The sequence below is a fragment of the Mycteria americana genome, chromosome 5 (genome assembly GCF_035582795.1).
Source record: "Mycteria americana isolate JAX WOST 10 ecotype Jacksonville Zoo and Gardens chromosome 5, USCA_MyAme_1.0, whole genome shotgun sequence".
Taxonomy (NCBI): domain Eukaryota; kingdom Metazoa; phylum Chordata; class Aves; order Ciconiiformes; family Ciconiidae; genus Mycteria; species Mycteria americana.
Window position 1 is genome coordinate 45,411,904 of NC_134369.1, and position 12,890 is coordinate 45,424,793.

Here is a 12,890-nt window from a genome sequence, read left to right on the forward strand (position 1 = left end):
TATTTAGAGACACTTTTTAATTGTTTACATCAAATGGCAGCCATTATATTTGTAAACAACCCTGATCTTTGGTTATAGTAACATAAAATGTCACAAATATACTGTAAAATAAAATATAAGTGGTTATAAACAAGGGAATGGCCTGTTTCTTCAGTTCTTTCATAACTGTCCTTTATCAATATGTAATGAGATGAATTCCTTAGTTTGATTTATTTCTAATGACTGTTGTAACTCATATTTGTTTGGCATAGATACTATTAAGAATAATTCAATATCTGAAATGTGCTGTTGCTGCTCAGGTGTTCTCCTTGGAGCATTTTTAGGTGGATGTGCTGTGCTCAGGTTTGTACATAACTTTGTTCTCCAGAATTTTATCGTTCTTTCCTTATATGTAAAGAATGAAGTGGCTAAAAACATACAGGTATGCAGCTGTCTCATACTGAAGATAATCTTCATACCAGGCTGCCAATTAAGCAGTTCTTCTGCTGTGGAAATAATTTCTAATACATACTAGATGAAATTCTGTGCTGGTACTGAACTGAAAACAAAACAGACACAGATAGCTGTATCTGACAGAGCATATTGCCCCAAGTCAGCTACAGTCTGATTTTGATTTCCTATAGCATTTTTAATATTTCAGTTTACTGTGTTGGTCTCAGAAGGGTAGAATCTACAAGCACACTTCAGAAACTAGGTAGACCAGATGAACCTTGAAAGCCAACACATCTTGGCAAATATGGTAAGATCTTTCACCCTTATCTTAAGACAAGAGGGTATGTTACGAATTTATTTTAATATACTGCAGAGTGCTTGGGTTGTAAATGGACACCCATCTCTCTTGCTTAGATAAGATAAAAAATTAAAGGCAGTAACTAAAATAAGGGTGTCCCTCTGTCAGCCAGTTCTTTGAGAAGGTGGCAGCTTACACAGTGGACAGTGAATAGCTTATATAGGTAACTGCTTTTGTGCTAATAAAACATAAATGTGCTGTAACTTAGTTTATAATGTGGAAGTATCTTCTGCATGATTAGTGGTATGTGTATTCAATGTATGGAGGATGGTGAAAAATCTTCAGGTACGCCATTTACCTACAGCACTGCATTTTATGCATAGTGTTAGTCTGTAAAAGGATTAGTTAAGCTGGATCTTGGTATTTTAAATGTAACAAAATAATGAGTCCTTGCATATCACCAGCTTGTGGGGGAGCTGTAGCCAGCTACTTAAGCAGTGTGTGTTTACTAAAACTGTTTATCTTTTTTTTTTTTATAGTATTCTCAATTCTTGAGCAGTACAAACCAATGCAATATACAAAACCATGCAGCAAAGAGTAGCAAATAAATCTTGGTTTGGAATGCAGTCGGTAGGGGAGAGTGGATAGTTAAGTTGAATGCTTTTGATGGAAATCAAAGATGAATAGGCCTATTGAGGATGAACAGTGAAGCACTGTGCTTCTGGACAGGCTCAGACTGTCAAGTTACCAACAGTTAACTCTTTCTGGTTTTAATTCATTGCATACATTTAGTTTTAGTCTTTAGTTCACCATTTCCAAACTACTACCACTGTTACCAGACAGGAAGAGAGCTGTCACTAGCTGTGTGTTGGCAAGGGCAAGTTCAGAAAGCATTTCCTTTAAAGTATAAGATGTGTCAGTTGTTATTTCTAAGGTATACACTGGAATAAACAAATAGCAGTATATTGCTCTTATCTTAACGTGCCAGGTAGAAAAGACTTTGGAGCCTTCTTGGAATAATTGCCTAAAGATCTCAAGTTAAAAAAAAAAAAAGATTCATGTTGGAGGCACTTAAAAGGAGAGCTCAACTGTATAGGAGCGCCTATAAAATTCTTTCATAGCTTCATAGGAGGAGAACAATTTTGGAGCGTGTAGGCAATTTTTTTTGTTTGTGGATCCTGAAGAGCACAATGCGTAGAAGAAAATCCTAAAGTTGTTGCAGGAGAAGAGAAGCTATCGTGTTCTATATATTTTCCCAATTTGGCATTCTGAATTGGAGACTTAATTGTATCAAGCTAGGAGAGGCCATGTAAAACACTGCCAGCAAGTGCCATGAGTAACAACTCTCCCAGAAGCATTTTCTTGCATTAGGCTTCTCATACTCATCGTCCACAGGATCTCGCTGTGTTTTGCAGAAAAGTTTTCTCTGGCATACAAGAAGCCTGAAAAGTTAGAGGCAAACAAACTTCACTGGAAATAGAAACCTGAGGTCTATCTTTCTGTGTATATCTTAAGTGAAAGCTGTTGCTGCTGCTCAGACAAGTTTGTCTGCTGTTTTGGTGTCTGGACATATGGCTAAATGAAGTTCGTTGAGAACTTGGAGTGGGTAAGGAAGGGTTTAGGTAACTGTAGCGCCCGGGGAAGGCCACTAGAAGGAGCCAATGGACAAGAGAGTAATGTACAAAATAAGCTCAAGCCTATTTCTGTTTTAGACATGCACCCTTATTTCAAAATCAGCGACATCCTGCAGTCACCCTTTTCTTTGGTTACAGGATGTTAATAAGCTTTGACATCTAGCACACTAATATAGAAATAGGTATCTGTTGCATGTTTACTTTTTTGGAAGATGGTGGGTGGCTCTGTAAAAGTGGGAAGACCTTCACCAGCTGTGGAATAATTGTGTATTGTTGGTGCATGCTTTACCAGTTTGCTGCCTTTCTAAGGAAAATCCTACCCGTAGGGGTAGAACAACAGGTTTGATAGAATTTTTTTACTCCTTCAAGAAAGAGTAGGACCTTGGCAGTTCAAATATAAATATCCTCTTACTGCAGCTAGGGCAAAGGATGCATGTAGTCTATGGCAACTATTCTTAAACCTCTGCTGAGGAGCCTACTTAGAGGAAACAGTTACGATGGTCAATAGCTGTGTGATAGGAGCTGGACAATTAACTGTTAGCACACACAAATAGCTGTGGAAAGGCACAGGCATGGGTTAACAGTCTTTACCTCTTCTCAGGACTTTCACTACTGACACTTGCTAAATCTATTAACTTGTCTAAATTGCAAATGCTAACTGTTCTGGGAGGTGAAAGATTAACTTCAACATTGCTCTACTGCAATTACAGCAGCTGTATGGTAAAGGAGAGCAAGGTGGCTAGTTGACAATTGAATGCTGCTCTTTAAGAGCTGCTACCCTATTTCAACCAGTCCTTACTAAACAGAATGTAGGCTCTACTAAGGGTAAGAGGTATTTATGTGCCCTTAAATTAGTTTGTTTCTTTGCAGTTTTAAGTAATACCTCTTGTTTTAACATACACAACAGATGTTCAGTCCTGTACTAACTAAAATAGTACTCTAATCTTTCATTCATGTGTTTCTGTAATCACACATTCAACAGTACATTCTGTGTGTCAGCCCTTTTCATAAGGGGAACATTTTCTGCCTTGTGCTAGTATAATTGTAAATCTGGTACGTCTGTACTTTACCTGGGACTTTAATTTGTCAGGGGATCTGGATAATGCTTTGATAATATGACCAAGAAAGTGCCTAAGACACCGTCTATGCTACAGACTGTAATTCTTTGGAAGCTATTCTCAATGATACAGGATTGAAGGATGGCTCTTGCTGTTGTGTAAATAAGTGCATGTTACAACCATTAGCTCCAACCTTTTAAAAAAAAAAAAATTACTTGCTCCTCAGTCCCATAGAAAGGATATTTCAACTGCTTCCACCTCCAGCTGTTTTCACTAGTAGCTGGTATTGGCTAATGTGCCTTTTGCCTAGGTCTGCCCTGGTCCCTCGTTCAGGCTGGGCTGTCACCTGCAGTAAGGAGGCCTCAGCACGGACTTGGGGGAAAAGGACTCCCAGCTCTCTGCTGGAGCAGTTGTGCAAACCAATTATCTGACAAGCACTTTTCCTTGCCTCCTGGGAATAAACGTTATTTTCTCACCCAGACACATCCCAGGGGCCAGGGCACCCTTGGTTTGCGTTTCTTCCTTGTTCTGTGGTTTGTCCTTTAAAATGCATTGAATTGCCTGAGCCAACGCCAGGTACTGAAAGGCTTAGCAACCTCCCCCTTCTCGAGAGAGGACTCTTAAATACTGTCATGTAACTTCATGCCCTTCTCAAAATATTCTTCTGTTATTTTGCAGATTTTTTCAATACTCTAGGAAGACGATGTGTGTATTTCCTCACAACATGCAGAGGTTTTCCCTCTTTGTGGAGGGGGTACTCTTCCTTCTGTGTGGAGGTTATGGCTGTGGCCTGGCAGCCCGGCTGCCTCTGGTCTCTTCCTGGCCTTCCTCCGGGCTCCGGTCGCTGCCGGCTGTAGAGAGAAGAGAAATGACCGAGGCCGGTAGCGGCTCGGTCCCCCTCCCGGGGGACCCACCGGGCGCCTCTCCCGGGTGGGTCGGCGCTTACGACCGCGGCCGGCCCCGGCGGGGCACCACCCCTCGGGCCGCGGAGGGGGAGCGGGCGGCGGCCCAGCAGGCCGCGGCGGGCTCCAAGCGCCGCCCCGGCGGGCGGTGTGACGGGCGGTGCCGCCCGGCTGCTCGCCTCCCTGGGCCGCGGCGGGCCTGCTGCCGCCCTCCCCCGGCGCCGCGGCGGGCGGGAGGATGGAGCAGGGGCTGTCCGCCATCACCCTCTACTGCGCGCCCGCCGCCGGCCCCGCGGCTGCCGCCTGCGCCATGGAGCCTGAGCAGGTGAGCGGGGCCGGGGCCGGCGGAGCGGCCTCTCCCGTGTCCCGGTAGCTCCGTCGCGGGGCGCGGCAGGAGACCGCTTCCGGAGGAGGGCGAGGCCCCTCGGGCCGCGGTGGGGCGGGCGGCGGCGCTGGGGTCCGGCCGGGGCGGGGGTGGCGGCCGCGGCCTGAGCCCCCCCGGGGGTGTGCGGGAGCGGGGGAGCCCCCGGCGCGGCCGGTGCTTCGCTGTGGGTGGCGGGGTGCGGGGGGCCTGGCTGCCGGCGGAGGAGGTCGGTCGGTCCGTCTGTCTGTCCGTCCTTCCAGCGCTCTGTAATTACCGTCAGCACGGCGGGCACGCGTGTCTCAGGTGTCCCCTGTTCACCGGCAGATAAAGCCTCTTACAAACGAGCCTGATAAATATTAAATGGAGACAGGTTTCCGCTTCCCTCCACGCTGTCAAGTTCGCGAAGGCGTTGGAGATGGTCAGGGACACCAGCTCTTGCTCAGACTGGAACCTGGCGAGCTCTCTGCCCGTTCTACAGATGTCTCTTGCAGTGGCCTCGGCGTCACGCTGAGTGTTTTTAGGCACTGCACCTTCACTGGTCATGGTGCCTTTCCAGGGCTTGTATTCCGAGGGTCTGTTTTCTTACAGACGTCCTCTGACTCTTATTTTGTTGTCTTCTGTTTCAGAAAGACTCATGCTTTTTAATTTCAATTGAAACACAAGGGTGGAAAGTCAAGCAATATTAAAAAAAAAACAACAAACCAAACCAAACAAACCCCCTAAAAAACCCTTGCCAAAAAAAGTAACACAAATGAAATCAATAAGGCAGGCAAGATAGCGTGGATAGAAATATTTCTCATGAACTATTACCAGCCTTCCAGTAACTAGCACTGTCAGGGCAGTAGATCTGTGCAAATCGAATTGCTCATCTTTCTGAGGGAGAGTGGACATCACAGACTTTGGCATTTTGGGTCATAAGCTCTTGTAAGGATACCTGAGTCTGACATTAAAAGATGCCAAAGTCAATAGTCTGCTCTCCTTTTTGCTTTTCTTCTTCCTCTCCTTGATGAAACTTTATGTTATTGCATCACCTAATATTAGTTGTGTGAGCTCTCCTAGCTTACCTGCAGGTGTCCTGGCACACCGCAGCCTTAATTGTAGTTTGTTTATTTTGGCATTTTGGTTGTGGACTGAAATTCCATTGTGCTGGATATTGTACCAACGCTGTCAAAACGTGCCCTGCTATCTCTCTGTTTCCGGCCAAAGGGTGAGATAAGAGAGTGGGTGTGAAGAGGGTAAACAAGGAGCAGCAGTTTCAGATGCTGACTTCCTCACAGGTGAGGTTTGCATGGGTGCCACAGAGCCAAGAAAAATTCCAACAGGACATCTAAAAGAAAAAGAAAGTTGCTCTACAGTGTTGACAGAGTACCTTCAGAGCGTTAGCTAGCATGGCAGAAAGCACAAGGGTGACTGGCCTTCCTGTCTAATAGTTGCCGGAGTAGAAGGCAAAGTAAATACTTTTATGGCATGAGGTTAAGACAAATGCTGAGTCTTTCGGAGTCATATAATGTGTTGGAGAGGGACGAACCTGTGGAAAAAAATGAGGTGGCAACCTGACCAAAGCTGTGGAGAAGAACAATCTTCGTAACAACTGTAAAGGAAGATCAAAAGTGTAAAGCCTCAAACAGGAGATACTGTAACGTTTGAGCTATAAAGTGAGTCTGACTGACAATTCTAGAATAGATCTGCATTGCCACAGTTTTGGAAAAATAAATAAAATTTACTGATGCTGGACTTTCTGCTTGCAGCTGGGAGAGTTGGCTTTTATTGGTGTTGTGCATGTAAAAATTAAAAGGACAAATGCTACAGTGATGACTAAACCCGCATCCAGGTTTGTTGACTAAGTAATAACCAAAGGAACAGCTGATACATATTATTTTATTTAATAATTTAGGACTCTGAACCAGATTACTAAGGGAACCAGATTCATCATTCCTTGATGAATCCTTACTGTCTTGAACTACTGCATTTGTCTGAAACTTTGCACCATTACCAGCTACACGGAGCTGCTTACTGTAGGTAGTGTACGTGGAGTGTGGGATGGGTGTGCAGGGAATTAAAGCCTGCTTTTTAAACTTTAAATATTAACTACAATTTTTTTCTAAGTTAAAATATTTGAAGCATTTGAGTTAAATGAGCCAAAATCAGATGAAGAGGCTGTGCCTTCAGAGGAGCTCTAAGGAGAGGCTCATGTTGCTTGCTGTTGTTAATCACAGTAATATTTGTGGTGCTGTGTTGCAAGAAATAGTGCTCTTCAGCACTGTGACTAAAGATGAAAAATGGCATCATTGTACGATGCCAATAAGGGAGCGTAAAATGTTCATAAAAGGCTGATTCTGTGGTGCTCTTTGCTCCAAAAAATACGGAACTGACTCACAGTAAGCGGCACCCGCTTTTGTAGCAGCAGCAAGGAGTGCTCCCTGTGCTTAGGTTTCACTGTTTTCAGCATTCATATTTTTGTAGCTTTGCTGTTCTGCTCCTGCTCTGCTCCCAAGGCTGAAACACAGCAGAGAGAGTGCGCTGGGCCCCGGATAGTCAGTTTTGTCATTCTACGTGAAAATGTAATTCCGCATGAAAACATAATGCCGTTTCAGCTGAATTACCCCATTGAAAACTTGTCGTTTGATTCTGCTGTGCTCCTCCAGGAAAACGTCTGAGAAGTGCCATGGTAGCTAAAGAAATGCTAGAGGAAGCTGAAATGACTTGCAGTTTTGAGAAGCGGTGGTACAAGGGCTGGGAGAGACGATGAATGTGTGCGCTCCCTCTCCACACTGTAGAGCTCGGCACGTGGTCTTTACCTTCCCTCCCTCCCTCTTCTCTGTGGGCACGAGAAAAATCTGTGCCTGGAATGAAGGAAGCTGTGCTGCTCCCCACGGCCCCCTCCTGCCCCTCTCTACCATGCCCACTGGCTTTCCCAGCTAACCGAGCCTGTTTGCATTGTAAAGCTAATTTATGTAATCTAGCATAAGAGATGGGAACGGTGATGCTGTGCTTGCAGTGATTATGGGGTGTCTTACAACTATGTGATAAAATATGTATTTTTAGAAATAATTTTGGATTGTCTCTGTGGAGACAATTAAGGTTGCACTGACAAGAAGTCGAAAATTGGAACGTGCCCATTTTATGCAACCTGAATTCTGTGTACACATACACATATCTCATTCCTTATGATATGGTTTTAAGTTACATGAGCTCATGCGTTTTTAAAAACCTCTGTGGTAGATTAAAAACATGTGGCTGGCATTTCCTAACTTCTGTGTCCTTCTCTGCATGACAGAAGTGTTTTCAAAACAGTTTTATGCGTGTGATACAATAATATCTAAAAGCTGTACCAAGGTGAAGGCTCTGTTCTGATAGATGCAATACCAAACCTTACTAAAATTCTCTGGCCACAGGAGTTACTAGCCTAAAGAATTATTGATTGGTCTTTGAACTAGAAGTAAATTTTTTTAATGCTTGTGACCCAAAGACTGCATTGTAGTATTCAGCAGCTGGAAGAACAAAAACAGACATTGTACTTGCCTTTTTATATGTCCTTAGCCACAAAACTAAGTGTTGTTCTTTTAGCATGGTCCCTTGTACTAATCGTGATTGCTGATGAAAGCCCACAGAGGCAGATTCCTTGATGTGTCTTTTTAAAGCTTGAGCCTGGCTGCTTAGTTACCCTTCATTCAGTTCTCTTTTGTGCCAGAGGTGTCTGTCTAAACTTGCAAAAAGGTGGCTACAGCCTATGAACTACGTGATTAATTTCACTAGATACTCATTCCAAAGCCAACGATACTTTTAAATATTAACACTTACGTGGTCATCAAATTATTTAAAGAAAAGTGTCCTGTTAAGAAACTCATACGTAACACAGTGCTCCTTCGGAATAGATGTTTTTAATACCACCTGTCCATGCTGAAGTGAAGGCACGTACCGTTTTGTTATTTGTAGTGAAGAGATCAGTTTTTACGTATCTGCAAACGATAATGTTTCAGTCTTACCTTTTACCTTCAGCCAAGCTCTTGCAAATGTCCATTGTATACGCTGATCAATCCGAATATTTTAAATATCTCATGAAGTTTTTTAAGGGGGAACTTCTCCAGTTCCAGAAGCATGTACTTGAGATAAAGATTTTTTTTTTTCTTCTTTATAGCAACTTGCAAATGGAGATAGAGGCTTTGAGAATGTGGAGCTGGGTGTCATAGGAAAGAAGAAGAAAATTCCAAGGAGGGTTATTCATTTTGCAAGTGGAGAAACAATGGAAGAATATAGCACAGATGAAGAGGAAGATGAACAAGAGAAAAAAGACCTGTTGCCACCTGTAGATCCCGTAGGTATTTTACTTGATAAATTGCTACTTCTGGTTTACTGAGTAACTACCCACATTTTATACTTTCATTTTTGTGTCACAAATCTGGTTTAGTATTTAGTATTAAAGATTTCCTTAGTTTGATTGGCTCTAGGGTTTGAGAAATCTGTGAGAAGTATTCCTGAGAAGTTTTGTCCTGGAGTCCTCCACTGAAGCAGCCCTATTAATTGGAAATGGGTTTAATTTCTTCACAGTCCTATTCTGTCCTCTCCAGCATTTCCCTCTCTAATAATATTTGCTTGGTGTCTCCTTGATTTGTACTGTTGCTGAAAAAAATGTGCAGGGAAGGCATTTGTTTCCTTATGTTTGGTGACAGTGGAGAGTTGAACATGTAATTTAGTGTTACCATACCAGCAATTTGATATAATTAAAAGAGTATAGAAGGGAAAGAAACAGATGACTTGCAGAAATAAAGGAAAACTGGTGTAATTCATGATGTATCAAAACCAGGTTTTAAAGGACCTGCTTAGTTTTTGTATGTAACGTTCATCTGTCTCGTAAGTCGCTGAGATGTTGCTCGACCTGTCAATGGAGTCTCCACTTACTGGTCCAAATTCCAGTGGAATTTCAACCCTTAAAGCTGTCTCCAGTAGTGTGTATTGTAGCTGCTAAAATATGTTTTCCTTTTTGTCAATGATTCTGGATCTATACTTGGAGGTAAAATGAAATATGTAATCTGTTTTATTCTGTTGGTGTGTCTCACAAACTATTTTGTAGTGATAGTGTACTTGCAAAGCTTGCAGCTGTGCATGCCAGCACTGATGGCAGCAGCTCCCTGCCCTCTGGCAGTCAGTCCCAGAGAAGATCCGCATCCATCTCTTCACGTCTCCACATCCCCAGTCTCCCGTTTCTTTTATGGCACCCCAACGAACTGGCGTCCCAACCACCTCTTTTCTCTACCCTCCTACAACAATTCTTACCCCTACAAATTGGGTCTGCAGTCCTATTCCCTGCCTGCTGGCGGGGCTCCCTTCCTGGCCCTCTCTAGGCTTGGTTGCCTGTGCTGAGCTAGAGGTGGAGACTCTGAAATTGGCTGGGTCCTTCCTGATGTGCTGGAGTGCGGTCAGGCAGCCGGCAGTCGTTGCTTTGTGCAGCAGCTAGTCCTGCCCAGTTGCACGCTGGAGGCAGATGCCAGTGTAGAGCTGCTTGTTCCCACGCTTCAGATAAGAGTCTTTGCATGCACGGAAACCGTTTTCTACTTGACAGGTGCCCTGTTTTCTACTTGACATTGCTGTTGAAATGACTTCTGCACCATGGTTTGGGAATCCGTGATTAAGAAAAGTTGTGGTTGAAGCTCTCTATTTACTGTACAGTGGTAGGCCCTTTATATATTTATATGCATATCCATCCTGGGAGAGCTTGGCTTTGTTGAAGGGACTGCCGTGAAGACTTTGACTTTCTGCTCATTCTCTTCTGCAGAAATGGTGAACCATGCGGGGGTTTGCTTTGGGAAGGACTGTCAATCAGTTCTCTTTTCCCCCTCTGTAAAATGAATTTATCTTGAAGAAAAAAAAAAGTGGTTTGAGGACGGAGCTGCAATGAGGCTGTGGGAATTCAGCTTGGATTGGGGTTCCTAGTGATTCACAGGTGAAGCTGCTGCATTTCATCTTGGATGGATTGATGATACCGCTATCTCTTTCTTGCTAGGCAGTTCTTGTATACAACAAAAAGTAACATTAGCCTGCGAGCAGGTAGGATATCATCAGTATAAAATACACCTGAAGTTTATAGATTGAAAATAAATGTATTGTACTCACAAACAATGAGTAGATGTTAAGCTGTCTTCCTGGGTGTTGGGGTATTTTTTCCTCCCTAAGGATCTACTTGAAGAAATGCAAGAACTGTGAAACTTGCTGAATATTATGGTTATGTTCAGGTATCTTCAGAGACAGATCTGTTCCCCACTATGCAGGTCATGTCAGATATCCATGGATGTGTAAGAGATTTTTTCCCAACTATAATTAGCAGGGGACCAGATCTGTATAATTTTTTGTGCCATTTCCTCTCAGTAGAAGAGTTCCACTGTGGGGCAATGATGGAAGGCTTGGGAGCCTTGATGTATGTGTTGTGAGGCCAGAGACGTGCACACTGCTGTACAAATGGACACTTAACTAAAGAGCCCTCAAACGTGCACAACAGCCGGGAATGCTGTATGATCGTTCTCCTGCTTTCCTAATACGGCTTTTTTTTCGGAATACCAAAAAATGTATTGTATGGCACAGTTAAGATTGCTTTATTCTCCTTTTATAGTTTATGCAAACCTTAATTTTTATTACACTTTTTAATAAAAGGACCCTCCAAACCAGAGTAGTTTATTGTGGAGCACAATATGCCTTATTATGCATTGCTTTTTACCTTGACAGAATAAACTTGATTAGACCAAGGGTGGCCGTTAAGTGAAGTTTACCTTATCTGCTGCATGCTTCGTGTATCCCAGCTGAGCCAGTCAATTGAAGAAACGTTAGTCCAAGCTGAGCTTTGATGTTTTAGCCAACAGCTGCCTTAAAAATGTTTTTATTGTAAGATTTCTATAAAAGCAATTAAATAGTCAGTTTGCTGAGACCAGCATGTCTAAAACTTGTTATCTCAGTTGGGATACGAAAAAGTATGTTGCAAGTAATAGCTGTTTCTGGTCCAATTTATTTTTAGAAAAAGCACATTTAATATTTTGAATAGAAACTTTGCATCATGAAATTTCAAAGCTCAGCTGGTATTGGCATCCTGGCAGCTTCTGAATGAGTTTAAGGGAAACAAATATTTTGCTGTGTTGTAAAGAAACGTCTTCAGTAACTACCTTGGTTTAATTGTGTTTTAGAGTGACACAGACAATGACAATGTCTTTCTTACTAAGCAAAGTAACATGTATATATCCTGGTAATATGATAACCAAAGCGCTCAGTGTGATAGACTGCTGCCACTCATAACAAAAATTCTCAAAAAGAGAACTGGGTCTTAAATTTTGCTTTGAAACAACGATTCTGGTACTTCTATAGGTCAGCACTCAATTCATTAACATTCTTGGACTGGGGTGTCCATTCTGTTGTGTTTTGATTTGGTTTGTGGTTTTTTTTTTAAGAATGAGTTGAATCCAGAACACAGGGTATGCTTAATAAATTTTTCTCTGGATTTTTTAGATAATAGCATTCAGTATTATCTGAGTGTTCTCAGACTAAAATTCGAATGCTTAAATAACATAAATGCTTTAATTTTAACAGAATCTGCTATTCTGTCCTAAAATTTAGATGCTTACACTTTATATGTAAATCTCCTTTTGCTTCTGTCCACTAAAACTTTATTTTATGGTAATTAAATTTCTCTAACCTGTTCTAGAATATAATCTTTCTGTTTATCCCTGGAGGGCCACTCGCTATAAACTCTTTGTTGCATTCACCTGTTACATGAGTAGGCAGAAAGTGGAGTGTAAGTCTTTGCAGAGCAACTGTAAGCAATATAACTGTTGGTGATAACCTTAGAATTCATCCTGAGAACATCTCTGCAACCAAGCTCTGGAAGAGATTTAATTTTATTAACCTTTGTGCTGGTTTTGGCTGGGATGGAGTTAATTTTCTTTATAGTAGCTAGTATGGGGCTATGTTTTGGGTTTGTGCTGAAAACAGTGTTGATAACACACTGATGTTTTAGTTGTTGTTAAATAATGTTTGCACTAGTCAAAGACTTTTCAGCTTCCCATGCTCTGCCAGGTGCAGAAGAAGTTGGGAGGGGACACAGCCAAGATGGTTGATCCAAACTGGCCACAGGGCTATTCCATACCATACGATGTCATGCTCAGCATATAAAGCTGGGGAAGAAGAAGGAAGGGGGGAAGGTTTGGAGTGATGGTGTTTGTC

General features: G+C 42.6%; 1 protein-coding gene across 2 annotated transcripts in view; it reads left to right on the top strand.

Moving 5' to 3' along the window:
- LOC142410489 (signal recognition particle subunit SRP54) overlaps nt 1–12,890 on the top strand; it is a 34,591-nt gene that overhangs the window by 15,683 nt on the left and 6,018 nt on the right. Inside the window, exons 1-2 of one of the 2 annotated variants that reach the window (XM_075503147.1) lie at nt 4,467–4,649; nt 8,827–9,003. The exons of the other annotated variant lie outside the window; for it this stretch is intronic. Coding sequence (XP_075359262.1) covers nt 4,563–4,649; nt 8,827–9,003 — 264 coding nt within the window. The 5' untranslated portion in view covers nt 4,467–4,562. Of the gene's footprint in view, nt 1–4,466; nt 4,650–8,826; nt 9,004–12,890 lie in introns of those variants that run through there. 2 annotated transcript variants of the gene reach the window in all.